The sequence below is a fragment of the Caloenas nicobarica genome, chromosome 2 (assembly GCF_036013445.1).
Source record: "Caloenas nicobarica isolate bCalNic1 chromosome 2, bCalNic1.hap1, whole genome shotgun sequence".
NCBI lineage: Eukaryota > Metazoa > Chordata > Aves > Columbiformes > Columbidae > Caloenas > Caloenas nicobarica.
In genome coordinates this window covers 153354026-153370962 of record NC_088246.1, presented here as the reverse complement: position 1 = coordinate 153370962, position 16937 = coordinate 153354026, and the positions used below count along the sequence as shown (strand labels likewise).

The 16937-nt window shown below is 41.7% G+C and overlaps 1 protein-coding gene across 5 annotated transcripts in view; it reads left to right on the top strand.

Annotated features, from left to right (window-relative positions):
- The window catches only part of MTSS1 (MTSS I-BAR domain containing 1), a 127122-nt gene that overhangs the window by 13229 nt on the left and 96956 nt on the right, over nt 1-16937 (top strand). For all 5 annotated transcript variants that reach the window (XM_065627515.1, XM_065627513.1, XM_065627514.1 and 2 more), the window contains exons 2-3: nt 3609-3670; nt 6415-6488. In XM_065627515.1, the coding sequence (XP_065483587.1) occupies nt 3609-3670; nt 6415-6488 (136 nt within the window). The remainder of the gene's footprint in view (nt 1-3608; nt 3671-6414; nt 6489-16937) is intronic.

Genomic DNA, 16937 nt, shown 5'->3' with positions numbered 1-16937 from the left:
CGGAGGAAGCTCTGGGGGAGACAATATTTGAAAATACTGTGGTATTACTCTTCAAAAGTGGCGTCATGTTGCAGAAACACTTCTTGGACAGAGACATCGAATTCCACCTGGTGTTTCTTCGTGTTTAAATTGAGAAAGAAAGACACCTCAAATCAAGGATGAAGTTTAATGGCTCCGTTAGCATCTGGTCTCCACCATCATTACCGTTTCTCTTGACGGCTGCTTTGAGTAAAGCAAGAACTTTTATTGCGGACACGGAGGTGGGACACGGGGTGACAATGGGGCTGCTGCGCTTGAGGTGGCACACGAAGAGGTCTTGGAGAAGGAGCTGCTCCTCGGTATTTACACCACAAACTTGATTCCAGTGTCATCTCCTTGGTTTGTCCCCACAAGCATTGCTAAATGGCTTCCTTGCTTCCCAGGTGCTGGAAGTGGGATAAACCCCTGTTATTAGGGCCTGGGAAGTGGTAGGAATTCCTGCTGTAGGTAGGAATCAAGGGGGGTTTGGTTTCAGCAGGGATGTGATGGTGGAAGTGTTATTTGGAAAAGCTCAAAGGGACAACAGAATTTGTGTGGAAGACTTGAGTTGTGTATCACTAAGAGAGAGTTGAGCTTGTGGACATGGCTGCCTCAGCAGGGAAAAATGGAACCTGAGTTATTGGAACACAGATAAATTCCTCTTATTTTTCAGCTGAGTTTATTAAAGAGAATTCAGGGTTGCAAAAAACAGATCAACATACCACAAGCTGAGCAGATAATGCAGGAATACATGTCACTGGTGCAAAACTGCTGAAATGTTGGGGTTTTTTTTAACAATTGAAGGAAAACAAACAAACAAAAGCTAACAAACAAAAGAAGTTAAAAACCCTCAAACAAAAAAAACCCAACACAAAACCAACCAAACAAACCAAAAAAAAAAACCCCAAACCCGAAGAACAACAAAAAAACCCAAGGCAAACCCAACAAAATACCACCACCCCAGTTATTGATTCAGTGACACTTGGAAAAAAAACCCCAAAAAACATGTTTCTGCTTTTCAAAACAAGATCAGGTGCTCTTGGCCAGTGTAAGAGTGCCCCAGTGAAGAGATTGCATTGATTTCAACCGAACAAATATAGCAAACAGTCTAGGTGAGCTGTTACAGCTTATTTAAATAAGCTCAGCATGAAGAGAACATTTTTAAAGACAAAGAATAAATAGCCATGGAAGTGCTTGGTGGCTATTCCAATTTTGCTTGCTTTGTGGCCATCCTGGCAAATTAAAAAAAAAAAAAAAAGTGTTTTCTTTTTGAGCTGTGTTTTGATAGGAATGTCTTAAGATTCCCTGTGAAGCAGCTGAAGGCAAGGCTGGTGTCGATCTCCCGTGTGCCATCAGGCACGTTTAGCTGGATAATACACCACCGAGATGGAAACATAATCAGGCTGCTTTGGTATCCTCCGCTTGCCGGCTTGCGTTTTGCTCGAGAATCCAGTGAAGCCTCAGGCCCTGCTGTTAATTGTCAGGGCTTTCAGGGCTCCTGGCATCCACATGCATAATGTATATATGGCAGGCAGGCAGACATTGAGAGACCGGGTTCAGAGCAGAGGGATTGCAGCAAGACTAATAGGTTTAAGGAAATGGCTTTTTTCCCCCCTTTTTCCAAGAATTGGTGGGTTTCTTTCATTTTTTTTTAATGTCTGACAGTTTTTGCATAGCATAATGCACTTTATATTCTAGGTCTTGCCACCCAGATAATTGCTGTTTTCTCTTTCCCCTTCTGCATTTCCCACTGGCTCCCTTGTCCGTAGATATAATGAGGTTTTATGAACACCTGTTTTACGCTGTTTTTTTTTTTCTTTTAGCAAAAAAACCACAGGCCTTGCTGAAAATTATACAGAGTACCAGTTAATACCGTTGACAGTGCCTTTATGGCAGCAGCTTCTGCATCTGGACGTATCATGGCACTGCCCAAGCCCTGCTGTGCGGTGACTGTGTGGGAGATCTCTGCAAAAACATCATATTTTTCAAAATATTTAGAGTCCATAAAATTGTGAAGAAGGCCAGAGTTGAAAGGGAGGTTTGGGATTTGCCTTGGGTTTAACTCCACATCTTATGCCACAGATTCCCCAGTGGTGTGTGGGTATCTGTGAGCTGCCTTGCTGGGGTGCACCGAGGAGCTGAAACTGGGCTGTCGGCTTTTGGGGAAGGGTCTGTCTTGGCCCTAAACAAGATGTGGCCTCTCGTGGCAGTGTGGGCAACGGGTTCTATTTTATTTACAAAAAGCAGACCGGTTTGTTGCGGTGGATCGAGTTTGCTATGAGCAACTGCACTTGTTTGCAACCTTTTCTACTCAGAGCCAGGGTAATGTTAGCCTTGAGGATCTGCCTTATCTGGGTTTTATTGTGTTGTTGCTCTGGTAACAGCAAGTCTTATACCTTTATTAAAGGAAGCAGGCATATTTTATTTTACTCTCTAGACTCCATTCAAAGGGAAGTTTTGAGGTTTCTTTCCACCACGGCTTTTGCTTTTAACAGAAAATGTGCACTTGCTCTGCAGAGAGTAACAACCTTTTTTTGGTCTAAAAAGCATGGGGTTTTTTAACCATAAAAATCAGCACTTTTTTTTTTTTTAACTTTGGAAAATAAAGATCAGAACTTGCAAGAACACTTGGTGTCCATATTATAAATGAAAACCTGGGATTTTAACAGATTTTTTTTTTTAGATGGGGGAAAAGCTTACAGGAAACTTGAAGTCAGGAGGAATTAAACCTTCTGCAGAACTCCTCATATGCTCAGTGCCACGCTGCTTTACCAGCTTCAATTCAGAAATCAGCTCCAAGGTCATTCAGGAGGGTTTTGGAAGCAGGTCTTGCAGTTACAGGGCAGCTGTTGGGGAAGTGTGTTGTCTTATGGCCACTGTGCCTTTTCTGTGCCCGATTGCTGAGTTACCTTGAGACGGTATTTGAGGTGGGCTCTTGGTCAACTCAGACCTTTATTGTAAAAGCCTTTAATTATTTATTTTAAAAGAGGATGGGAACCTGGTAATGACACAGAAAGGCCGTTTGTAGAGAAGAACTGAGATCCCGCCCGTGGTTTTGGGAGCTTCTCTGCATGTGTTGTTGCAATATCCTAGCACCTCACTTCTAATAGGTTTGGTTTTGCAGTATCCATCTGAAGTAAAGCGTGTTTGTTGTTGTGTGTGTGTGGTTGGTTTTTTGTTTGTTTATTTGTTTTGATTTGGGTTTTTTGTGTGTGTTTGTTTTTGGTTTTTGGGTTTTTTTTGCTATGTGAGGTCTTTTTTTTTGTTTTGTTTTTATTTTATTTTATTTTTTCTCTGCTTCAGTTGAAACCCTTCTTCTCTCCCAGTGTTTCCATCCGGAAAATCTGTAAAGCCTCCTCAAAGGACCTACTGTTTCATCTGGATTCAGAACCAGTTGACATCCCATCTGCTTGGGACTGGTGTCTAAGGGTGTGAGAGAGAACTTGTTGAGAAAATATATGTTGGTGTTAATGGATTAGGATTTAGTAAAGCCTTAGTTATTGCTTTACTTCTAGTTTCATTTGATCTGGAGTATCAAAACCAGAATGCTCATATCAAGTATTCATTATTGCGTTTTGTTTTTCTTGCAGGGAAGTTACCCAGTGTGGGAAGACTTTATAAATAAAGCTGGGAAACTGCAGTCTCAGCTTCGGTAAGTTTTGTTTTACACAGTCAAGATCCCTTACAATTCCTTCTATGTACTAACATTAAGATTAAATGCAACTTCTGCCAGGATAATTTGCTAAGCATGCCTTAGTATAATTGTGCATATTTCATAGTCAACACCCATGTATGTAATTCTTCACATATTACTACTGCTGTTTTAATGTATTTAGGAAAATACATAATCTACCACCAGCTGTACATAATGAACATAAAATGAACTAAATTTCGTGGCTTCTTATGGAAAATTGCATAGGTATTTTATTGTTTAGTGAACACGTGTTTGGAGTTAGCCCTATGTTGTCCTTCTTATTAGTGTAGAATACAGCAGATTTCTATTAGAAGAGGGCTCAAAGTATTGAACAGTCTTTGGTAGTCTTTACAGCACTTTATTCTGCTTTAAAAATGAAGGGAATTCCTTTGCTGCATCACTTACCAGTGATTATTAAAAATTACATTATTGGGGTATACATTGCAAATGGCATTCTGGATTACTTAATAAGTGCCATATGTATCACACTCAGACCAGTTCTCCCCATCGCCAGAATTCATTCACTTGTAAAATCTTTCTCTGCTGATAGGAATCCAAGCTCCATTTCTTCACAACTCTCCCCAAACCACAGTCTCTGTTGTGCTCTTCAGAGCATCAGTGGTTTTTTTCACAGCAGCAGCAGTGGCAACAGGTTTGGTTATTGTCAGTCTAGTTTGCGGTTCTGCATTGTGTTGTGAACCGTTCCTGAAGAAGCTGGGGTTTAGGCTCATTTGCCCTAAACAGCTGGAATATGCTGTTCCGCTGTGCCTGAAATATCACACTTGCATGCAGTTTTTCGTTTTCCAGCAGTCATGCCACATTGAGTGAGTGTGGAGGAAGCAGATAAAGAAGAGAAATGGAGAACTTTCCTAGCCCTTTGTACTCTTTGAACACAGGCTTTCTGGGAAGCCATGAGGGATAGTTTTGTTATGCCCAGTCCTGTGGTGTCACATTCAATCCATGTAGTGCTTTTCTAGCTACAGGAACATGCAGGCAGGCAGCTGGGAAGCCTGTGTTTGAGGATTTGCTGTTCATTTCTAGCAAATGTGAGCCTTTTGCCTCTGGTTTGTTTCTGTGTGCTCTGATGAAGGACAGCAGATGTCATCTGAGCTGGAGCCAGGTCTTCCTGGATCTTGTTACGGGAGAAATGGAACTTTGTTATTAGCAATATAATTAATAATTAACAACATGGTACACAAAAACAGCATGACCCACAAGTTTGGAAGATGAAGAATGCAAACACTGTTAAGGAAAATCCCAGGAAAGGTTATCTGGTTCCAGGGCTCAATATTGCTAGCTAGCTGCCACGGGGGTTTTTGCCCTCCCTTTAATCTCCAGGGCATGTGAAGAGTCCTTATGCGCTTGGTTCTCCCAAGCCTGTTTTTTGGTGTTCAAATCTTTTGCGGTGTCAGAAGGCCACCTACTGCGCTGCCAGTTTTGTCTTGTGTATCTTGAGCATATTTGGAGTGAGACGCATAAAATCTGACCTAATTAAGCAGTCCTGTGGTCTTTTTGGCCAAGGATCAGCTTTCCTGCAGGTCTCCTGGGTTTCTCTGAGGTTAGGAAGGAGCTCTTGAAACAAACAAAATTGATGGTCCTCCTTCAGGATTTTGTTTGGAGAGGCTGACTGTGACCATCAGGAGAGGAAATCAGAGTTACTCATAGAAAAGATGTGCAGAAAGAGAACCACGAGGTACCTGTGGAGACGGCCCAGTTGTGCTCTACCTGTAGAGCCCTGGCCTACTTTCACTTAAATTGGGTCAACCAGCCTTAAACCATCAGAAGTCTGGTACTGACCTGAGGTGTTTAGAACTCTAGGGACTGCTTATGTAGAACAAACATATTTGCAAAAGTGGTAACTCACATTTGCTGTCCACTTGAATGGACCTGTGGTCTGTAGGTGCTTTCCAAACCTGGAGGGAGATGGGGCTGGTGGGCTTGACATTTTGGATTGTGGAGTCTCAGATTGCTGGGGTTACCTTTCAGGAAGGGACCTGCTTGGAGGAGCACTGGATCAGAAAGGGGTTTCATTTGTTTTGTTTATTTGGGGAGTTTGGAGGTTGTGTTTTTGTGGGTGTGTTGTTTGTGGTTGGTTGGTTGGTTTGTTTTTCTTCCAAGTGGAGGGTTTTTTTCTTTTCCTTTTTTTGCATTTGCCCAAGAACTCCTGACTAATCTCATTTCCCAAAAGTTGCTATTTTCTGTTTCAAGGGTTGCTCATGCTCCTCAGATGAGAAATTGAGGAAAGTGTTTGGCCAGCATCGTACTTAAAAGGAAGGTCCTGCATGCTTATTCTTAAAATATATGTGTTCCCTGGAAACAGCAGTGGCTGTAATTTGTACACTAATGGGTGCAGTGTAATGTATGTTAGATTTGTTTTTCATGTTTGACTGCTTAATATTAGTTCATCAGAGGAAATCAGCTAGAAGAGGGATGGCTGTGCTCTTTTGAAACAGCACCTGTCCTGTGCAATTCACAGCACGGAATTAGCATGGCTGCCTCCAAGTCCATAGTGCTCACACAAAGCAAGGAAGGGATTAAGAAATGAAGGAGGGAAAAGGCTAAATTCAGATATAAAAGAGGATATTTTTTGTGGCCTCTGCAAGTTCACAGTGGTATTCTTTATAAGCCTAAATGTTTTTGGCAATAATTAAATAGGCAGCAATGAGACACTGCTAATGTTTTGTTATCTGTATGCATTTCAGGACTACAGTAGTAGCAGCTGCTGCCTTCTTGGATGCCTTTCAGAAAGTGGCTGACATGGCTACTAATACACGTGGTAAGCAGATGTGTCAGTATTGAGTTTAACAGAGTGCTGTGTGGTTTATACCATTTGTCGTAATAAAAAAAAAGTCTAACTTGTTACATTGAGAAGCAGATCTGTGAGACATCTGTTGGATGGACTTGCACTTTGCAGAAGCGGCATGTGAAAAAGGAAGTAATCTTTACTGAAAAAAATGCTAGAAACCTGTAATTTAAATGTGTCATCAATCATGTGAACACTTCTTAATTACCATTTGAATTATATGTTGATGAATAATATTTTAGAAAGCAAGATTTACTGAAATCTGTATTCACTTACGCTTCTATACCTTAAGTAAATGTAAAAGGCTTGATATTCAGCTGGTATAAATGAGCGTGGGACTGCTGAAGTTAAAGCTGGTACCAGCTGATGCTGTGGCCTTTGAGGTCTGTATATAATTATGATAGTAGATTGGACTTGTATTTTTGAGGAAAGTCTTTGCTTGTCCTTTAATCTGCCATGACTGGTGAAAATTAATTTCCCTGGGCTGTGGGCTTCTCTGGGTAGCAGTTTAAACTTGTTGGTGAGTACAGAGGCCAAAATAGCACAGCCAGCAGCAATCTTTCCAGGCTGCTGAGTTGGAAGGCAACAAAACAAAAGGCCGCTTCTCTCTGATGTTGGATGCGCAGTGACCAAGACATCGTGTGCAGATGTCCCTGCAGTGGTGGGGCATTCCCCGTGGTCACTGTGTCCCTGGGCTCTGTTGCTGAAGAGCAAATCCAAAGTGCATGTGTCACTGCTGAGTGAGTAGCTCTTGGTCACCTCTAACCTTAGAGGTTTCCTAACGTTTTTGTTTTAAGTCCTGTAGTGTCCTTGGCATTTGACTTGGAGAGTGAGAAAGTAATATTGCTAATGTAAAGAGTGTGTGTTTCCATTAACAGTGCGCAAGCTCAGCCAGACTTCAGTTTCCCTCCGTTTCTGGCTAAGAGAAGTAGTAGCAGCTGCTGGAGCAAGTATTGAACCATAGAATGACAAGAGGGAACAGTATTTTTTTCATTTTTAAAGCTAATATCTACATTCTGATAAGAAGTTCCTCATTATATGCATACCTTCTGTAAATTATGGGTAATCTATTCATGTAAAATAATAAAACACTCCAGAGAGTGGAATAAACTAAGGATGAGACCCAAGGCAGGACTTAACTTGGATTTCTACTGTGTCTTTCCTTGGAGCATGCTCTCTTCTATTTCTTCTTCCTCCACTAAAGGGAAAACAAAGTAAACCCTACCAAAATCCTTGCGACTCATCTTCTGGCTGTGCTGGCAGGCTTACAGAACTTGTATTCAGATACCAGAACGATTGCAGCTCTCCAAATCTTTGACAAAAATGGCCTATGTGAGTTTTTGAAGGGTGTTTTGCACTTTCCGCTGTATTATTTGGACCATGTCCAACAAGCATCGTGTCTTGTCTCTTATCTCTTCGCACACATCCTTTACAAAGGACCTCTGTAAATCCAGGCCTGCCAAATTTGTATAGCTCCTCTGTTCTGTCTTTCTGCCTTCCCTGACTGGAAGGATAGAAGGGAATTTTGTTTTTATTTTTAGAAAGTGATGTTCTGGGCAAAGAATCAAAATTCCAAGCTAGTTGGTGGTTCTGATCTGCCTCCCAACCCAACTTCCACTTACATGTAAATAGCTGAATGAGCATAAGTTGCCTGTTGCCTTGGAGCACCTCTGAGGTTGCACATTGGTCTTTTAACAAATACAAATCCTTCTAGCTTGCTGTGGACAGGGGTAAAAGCCTGACCCCATTGAAGATGATGGCAAAACTCCCTATGACTTACTAGAGCACCACTTCATACAAATGTATTTTGCCTTTAGTATAAAGAACCATATTCAGAAAACAAAATCAAGCAGACTTAGAGTTTTTCTTCTCCAATGTGGGAATTTTAATGGGTTCCCAGTTTTCCCTTTGAGGAGTTCTCTGACTTGGAACAGTTCTTTGTTAAATTTTGCCTATCACTTACCCAGTTTATAAAATCATGTATTTGATTGTGTAATCAAACACCTGGCTGTGCTTCACACTGTTTGGAGGGTTCTCAATTAACGGTTAATCAAAGTCAGCAAAGTTCATGTTCAGCTTCTGGGGATATACAAGGCTTGTGTAGCACTTCCCATGACAAAGGCTGGGAGGGTTGGTGTATTTTAAATCAAAAGGCTGGTTGATCATTGCATGAGCCAAATGCCTCTTCTGGGAACTGTACATGAAAATACTGAAGCAGATGCCTGTTTCAGAGGGACAGTGTTTGTTCCATGTAGGATGACTGAAGTGCTGTGAATGTGGGTGCTCCATTTTATTTGTAATTGCTTATAGTTTTACAGAAAGTGGCCTGTTATTTTTTGAGACCCGCTGATCTCACTGCTGAAAGCGTTTTATCAGTCAGCAGAATCACACTCTGGCTACTCTTTAATCTGTTTACATCAGCGTTCGCTTTGAAAGAAGAAAAAGTGTTTACATGGATGTTCATGTCCACACACACGTAAGAGGGGATGATTACCTTCGCAGAGACCAGGTGTTCAAGTATGACAGCTTATTTTCATCAGCTCCAGTCCTTGTTCCAGCTGATAGGTTTCTTTACCTCATTTGCCATTACTGCTCTTCCCAAACATTGGCTTTTCCCTTTTGGTGCATCTTTCTTTCTATGTCATTTACTTCCTTCTAATTCTGCAATGGTAATGATGTTTATTTTCACATTACCATTTGGAGCTCAAGTAGAGGGCATAACTGGAGCTCTGCCTATGGTTAAAACCTGTGGTTGGATCAGCTGGAGAACCGGTACTTTTCTGTATTTTCCTCATTCTGTAGCTTCAGAGATAGGAAAAGCCCTGAATGTGAAGTACTTGGTGCTTTGTGGTGACCCAATACACACATGAATTTCCCAACCAGCTCATTTCAGCTTTCTGCTTCCTTGTTTGTTGTCTCTCCGTTTAGATGCTTATCAGCCCAAAGTTTAGTCTCTGTTTTTCCTCAAGTTCAGTTCCCTCAGTTCAATGCTTTTTGATTTCAGCCTGACAGGGAAAATCACAGGGAAAGTAGTTCTGATGCATCTGTCAGCAAAAGGTTTTATTTCTGTGGGTCCGATCACATGAAAAACATTATTTGGATGGGGGACTCTGTCAACTTAGGTTGCTAATTCTCTAATAATGCTAGCTATATAGCAGTGTGTCCTGTTTTCTGCTGATACCAGAGATTTTTGAAGCCAAAATTCCTTCAAATGTTTTGACTTTTGAGCTCTGACAAGATTTGTACACCGATCTAGGAGTTTGTATTATTCAGGCTACATCTGTTTGGCACAAAGCCTGGCAGAACTTGATAGTCTGCAGTGGAATGTGGTGTTATTTTTCACTATGATTATTAAAGAGAATACTCACAAAATATTGAATTAACTAGATACTTCAGGATACCTTTAAGCCCCAGTGAAGTTTCCTTTTTGGGAGATGTGTGCTTGTGAGTTTTTATCCGCACCAATTCTAACTGAGACATGAAAGAAATTTAAGTCTGATCTAATTTAATAGCTTTTTACCTGATATTTTGTGCATTAAAATTTTTTTCTCTTATGAAAGCAAGAACTGTGCATCCCAAATACAAACATATATCACACATAAATATATAATAAGTTGGATTTGAACAATACGTAAAATGAGGTTTGAAAATTGCTTTTCTTTTTTTGTGCTCGTATTCTTCTGTCTCTGCTGCATTTGAATATCCTTTGTAGGTAAGTGCTAGAATTCAGGGACCGGACAAAGTAGGTGCGAAGAGTAACCATCCTCGTTGTGTTATGCGGGAGATTATTGTGAAGACATGCACACTTCTTCTATGTCTACTTAATACACTTTCAGTGGTTTCCGTGGAAAAAAACCTGCCCCAGTCTTGCCTACCTGCATCTTCACAGGTGTAAATTAAAATTTATGGAGAGACGATCTAAAAGCTTTTATTTAGCATGAAGCTTAAAATTGATCTTCAAAGTGAGATTGTTAATGAGGCAGTTGATATCCACTCTTGCGGGTTTTTTTTTTTCATTCATATTGAAGGGTTTTACATATACATAGGTGTTTTTGATATTAGCAGATTAGTTAAATCACTTCAAGATATGTCTCAGAGTATCGCACCGCTTTCTCTGGCCAGTTGGATTCCATGGATTGTACCACTCTTTGAAGTTGCCTTGTTTCAACTTGGCAAGCGCTACTAAAGGTATGTGTTCCCTGCCTTTGGTAATTTCGACATTGGTCATGCTGGTTGGTGCTATTTATGTTTTCCATCTCTTCCATTTCACGGATGTCTGAGAGGACTTTAAGGCAGTGCAGAGCTACTGACAAGAGTTTTAGGAAATTCCAGTTGAGGGTGCCTGGTGGGCAGAGAGGGTCTGAGGCTGGGGAGGACAGAGCTGTGGAAGATCAACCAGCTACAAAGGGATACTGAGCAGATCTGGAAAACTGAGCAGATCTGGAAGCAAACCTCAGCCTGAGCCTGCATGGCACATGGCAGTGACAGGGTGCCAAAACCAGCATAGCTATTTTAATGTTACCCATTTGAGGAGCAGGATATATCAGCCTGGAAGAAGTGCTGCATTTAAGCATTCGTACTTTTTTCGGGCCACATGAAACATTATCAGCATGCAGAAATGTAAATATGGTTTAATGCTTTTACTTACAAAATTAAATCTGATTAATATCTATGAGTGTCTGCCTTGGGTGGCTCTTGTGCTGCAGTATTCAGTGACTTCTCTTCATGTTTAATAAAGCTGCTTAAAATAGTACCTTTGCTGCAGATCTGTGTTCCTGCGCAGACTCTGCATCCGTGTTGCTCCAGCCATTGTGTGTGTATCTTCAGGTAGTCCTTATTCTGAGTGTTTCGTCGTCGCCTTAGCCAGGATATAAATGGTATGTATCGAAGTGGTTTTCCAAGGTGACAAACTGCATGAAGTGTTGCAGTGCTGGAATTAGCATCTCTTATCTCCCAAGTAAGTGTGCTTAGGCCTTCTGAACCAGTATCTCACTCACTGCAAATCAGGCACAGTGTGACCCCAGGGATAAATCCTTGGGGCCACAGCAAAATGTTATGAACTGTACTGAAAGGTGACTCTTTTTTTTTCCCATGAAAATAAAAAAAGAAAAAGGGAACCTGGGGAGGAGAAGGAGACACCACAATCTATAGCAGTACTCCGAAAATCTTTCAAGCATTTTGGAAATAAATTCCTGTGCTCCTGGCTATGGACTGAGGAGTTGTGATGATGATCTGTGCATAATTTCAGAGTGAAAACAAAGCTGGGTGCAAGAGGAAAGGGATTCTCATTGTCCAGTTCTTTTGTTTTTCTGACTCGTCTTTAACTTCAGATGCTCATACTCAAATAACGAAACCTTTGTTTGAGCTTCCTGTCAGTTAAGATAAGACTTTGTAATAAGCACTTATTCCTTCCATGGAGTCTTTGAAGTAAAATAATACAGTCCAGGCTTTTTCTTTGTGGATTTTCAAATATAACATAATAAGGAAGAAAATTATTTAAATGAACCATTCAGTCTTCCATTATACTTTCATGAAGATGATGTAAAACACAGGACCAATTCAAAATCGTTGGCAGACAATTTTGAAGCTGGATGCATATTACACATCTGTTGCATTTTGAGAAGTGGGACTTGGAAATGCTGCTTACAAGTGCTAAAACTACAAAACACACGTGAAACGGGCAGCGCCTCGTTATTCTCTGTTTCCATATTCCTGTCTTTTTCTACACAAGTAGCAGATGTCAGTCTATGTCTTCTAACAAGTGTGGCACCCTGAGAACTCTGCTGCTGTTGTGAGCCCATTTGGCTGCCAGAGTCAAAATGGAATTAACATCTTCTATGCCCAAACACAAGAAAAGTGGTTTGGTTATTAATGGCTAGTTTTTATTTTTAGAGGGTTAAAAGGGCTGCTCTGCAAGTAAAACATTACCATTGCCTTTTCTTTGGGTGAGCGCATCCATTGCAGCATAAAGAAATATTATTTATTTTATTTAGCCTTTTTTTTTCATCAAGGTCAAGACAAAATCTAGTTCAGTGTTGTTGGCAACACTTGTGCTGCATTGATGCTCCTACCTAAGGAGAAATTTCTAGGGCAAGAGATGAAATTAACCACTACAGTAACTTATGTAGTCAGCTATTCCTTGGTACGGTGCACAATTTGATCCGTAAGTAGAGTTTGTATTTGCCATACAACTCTGTATCTTTTTTTTGAGCCTAAGGCGCTTTGCTATGGAGACTGAAGTATTGTTAGGAAAGGGGTAAAGCTGCCAGGTGATTGTGTATGCTAGCAGGAAATTTGAATGCAAGACTAACTGCTGTGAAGGAGAAAAATAAAAGTATGAGGGGGAAGAAGCAAATAAGCTGCTTTAATACTTCACCCAAGGAGTGGGCAGGTATGTCAAGGTAGGAGTGGCTGGCCTTTTTACATTTTTTCATGACTCAGTGTAAATCTACTCGCTATCATCTGAATCAGAAGTCTTTGGGAGTGTGGGGAGGGGGAACAGCAGAGTTAATTTTTTGTATACTCAGTTGTAGTTCTTCCTCTCACCTTCCTTAGGGAGCTGTGTTGCTTTTAATAGGATAGAATATCAGGTCCTGGTTTTCCTGCAGGCTTGGGATGGATGGATTGGTTGTTGTTCCCAACTGCATGTTGACTTTGTATCTCTGTGGGCATCTTCATGCATAGCACTTACGCTTCAGTAACTAAATACTGGTTTTGTAGCTCCAAAGATTTTTCTCAGTATTAGCAACATAACCAAACTTTCGATGTCTTAAACAGTTTGGGAAATAATGAGGATAAGTCATAAATGTGTTTGAGAATTTCCTTTGGATGATTTATGAAGTTAGAAGCAAAGATGCAAAAGCATCCTTTTGATAATGGGAGGTGGATTTGGAAATGGAGGTTGAGGTTTTGGTTGGTGGTTGGTTTTCCCAGTGTAGCACATGTTCCTGTGGTGGGAGATCCCCTTTCAGGCTAATTCAGTCAGCCTTTTGATGTGATAAATCGCTAGTTGGCACACAGCAACAATTCTATAGTAACCACAACAAGAGAGTTGTTGGAGTTTTTTTTTTTTCTTATCTGTCACCAGTTGGATAGCAAAGGTAGCTGAAGATCTGTTTCCATTGCGTTCTATTTAGTATCTTATTTATTTGCCAAGAGATGGAAAAGGAGGTAGTGTGTGCTGTGGGAGGAGAATTAAAAAATCAGTTGAGTCTAAGCTTGGTTTCTGCTAAGTAGGGTAGTGCTTGTTGCCTTGCGGAGCTTTCCCATGAGGTACTGTGGAGGCGGCAGAGCAGTTGCTGTGCTTCTGCTGCCTCATCCCTTGTGCCTTGCAGCTGTCTTGAAATGCAGGTTCATCAGTTGTCCTCTTGTTGGTCACCTTGGAGGCGGCTTTCAAGAAGAGAGAAAGGGTCGGTGAAGGATCAGGCTGGTGCTGTCAACTGGCTTCATGTGAACTCAGTAGAGCTCTAGGGAGACCACTGTGGACCTCAGCAGAGTTCAGGCAGTTACCTCATGGAGGTAACACCCTCCACCTTATGGAGGGGGTTGGTCTCTTCTCTCAAGTAGCAAGTGATGGGACAAGAGGAAATGGCCTCAAGTTGCACCAGGGAAGGTTCAGATTGGATATTAGGAAAAAATTCTTCATGGAGAGGATTGTCAGGCATTGGAACAGGTTGCCCAGGGAAGTGGTGGAGTCACCATCCCTGGAGGTGTTTAAAAGGCTTTTAGACGAAGTTCTTAGGGGCATGTTTAGTGCCAGAGTTAGGTTAGGTTATGGCTGGACTCGATCCTGAGGGTCTCTTCCAACTGAAATGATTCTATGATTCTCAACCGCATTGCATCCCAGTCCATAGGGCCCTTGAACCACTTGTGGCATTTCTTTGTATCAGCAAGGCAGCTTGTGTGGAGGCTGTGGTATAAAAATGTGTGCTTTGAGTTGGCATGTCTTCTCCAGCTCCCTAAGTCTGTTCCTGCCTTGCCTGTACAGAAGTCATGTTTGTTTCTAATAACATGAGAGGTATACAAAAAGTCAAATTACAAGCTCCAGCAGACTAATTTTGAATGGAGCGTCTGGAACAATGGAGCTCTGTCCAATCATTAACAAAAGCATTAGCAAAAATCATTAACAGAAGCACCAGTCACATTTGCATTGTCTGACATTTGTGGGGTGTTTTTCTCTTCTGCCTCCCAGAAGGATGCTCCTCCACGCGCTTTTGGAGGTGTCAGGACAGTAGATTGTATATGTTCGCTCTGTGTGTGTCCATGCAAACTAGTGTTCCTACTGCCAGGTGATTTACTCGGTGATATGATCCAGCTGATGTTTGCATACCTGCTGCTTCCAGGGAGGCAGTGCACGTTCATGGTAGTAATGAGGTCTTATTTAAAAATAGACCATCTTCCTTCGTTTTCCTGTCCTTCTGTTTGCTCGATGATTTGTCGGGTATTGCCAGCACAAATGTTTGTCCCTGTTGCTGTGCAAGCTGTTCACCCTTTCCCTCCTCCCCTACGCGTTAGTTTTCGTCAGTGAGGCAGTTCCCTGCTCTTTTTTCACTGGTTGAGGTAGCAAAACTTTTGCACCATTGAGGCTTACAGGCTCATTTAGAGAGGCAGGGAAGAGTTCTCACTGATTCTTGAATTTCACTAGAAAATTAGCATCTGCCTAGGACAAGAAGTGCATTGTGCTGTGTCTTCCTCTTTCACTCCCATGCCTAATGAAGTCCAACCTGTAGAACTACTTCTGAAAAGTTAAAATGATACAATTACCTTGCTGTTTCACTTCAGGGCTCAGAGTCCTCCCCTTGTCTTTGTGCTTTTTACAGCAGTTTTCCCTACAAATTAATCTGTGACCTGCCCACCATCCAGGTTGCTTTTTTGGACAGCATGGAGAGGAAAGGAAGATGGGCTGTTTCCAAAGGAGCTCTGGGTTGTGACCTGTCAGTATTTTCTGTGAAATGTTTGGACTGTGCATACTTATATTTGTATATGCCTAAATCTTTCTACAGCTTTCCAGTTTTTGCTTTTATTGTTGTTTTCACCTGGCCATCTTGCATGTAAAAATGAGTACATTTTCTGAGCTAATGAAGCCATTGAAAAATGCTGCAAGGTTTGCAGCAGCCACCCCAACACAGGCTTTGTGGAAACCACTTCAAAACCGATGGCGGTGGCAATTGCGTGCGTGGCGGGGGAGGAGAGCACGGTCATCTGCAGCGTGGTGGTGTCACAGGGTAGAAGAAGTCTGGGTTTGTACAATCAACCCCTGCAATTGTGGTGAAATTCTCCTCTCCTGCAGCATTTATTACTATGTAAAACTGAAATCTGCATGATCTCCTGCTGTGAGCGCCTGTGCCGAGGGACTGGTTTCTATAGTAACTAATATCAAGGAGCTGGCTGGGACTTCGCTTCGGAGCTGTATCTAAGCGGATTTTGAAGTTCAATGCAATCCTGTACGAGTATTTGATGACAAACAAGAAGTTGGGGATTGTGGCTGCCATTGCTACAGTAGTAGTGTGTGCACTTTGGCATGTACATTGAGGTCTCAAAATAGGCATTTTGCAAAACGTGGGAGTTGGATATGAGGTGGGGAGGAGTCTTTCCCCCCCCTCCCTTTTTTTTTTTCCTGAGAGAGAGCTGCTGAATGGAAACACTGAAAAATACACCAATGTATGTTTGTTCTGGAGTCACTTCAGCCCAGCCTGGAGTGAAACATAAGCCTAGGAACTAGGTGCTTTTTCTCCCAAGAGCAGCAGCCATTGCGGTTGCCATTATTCTGTTTTGAAGCAGAGCTGGTGTTTGTTCTGCTAAACATGATAAATAGCACTGTTAATGTGGTTTCATCTGCTGGACCAGCTTCTGCTGTCACTTAGGCCCAGGCACGCCTACTAAATGTACTTGTTTTGCCAGGTTAAGCAGGGAAAGGGATGTAGAGGGTTGAAGCTTGGTTTGTAGACTGTGGGTTTTCAGGGTGCCGGGCAGCACTGAGAGCCTGGTTTGCACAGTTTGCAAGTAGTCCAGAAAGGCATAGAGGGATCAAGTGCATGAAAATGATTTTTCATTTACAGTCACTTTCAAAGTAAAACTTGCATTGTGGTGGAGGTGGGTAAGGAATGCAGAGTAGTGGTCTCTGTCTAGAGAAGTCCCCTAAGAACAGAAATTGGACCTGGGCAGTCAGCAGTAGTCTCTTGCCCGCCCCTCCAGTCCTTCCACTGAATTGTGTTGAGGCCAAGCTTGAACTGGAAAATAAATTATTGCCATGAGGCCTTTTTCTATTAAAGTCTGTTCAGAGGGGTCATATATTTAATGCTTATGCATGAAAGTCCATAATAAAAAGTATGACAGTACCTTTTTTTTAAATTGTTTCTGGATTAAGCTGGTCGTATCAAGAGAGGAGAGTAGTGACGCATTTGAATAATCCAAGATAAATTG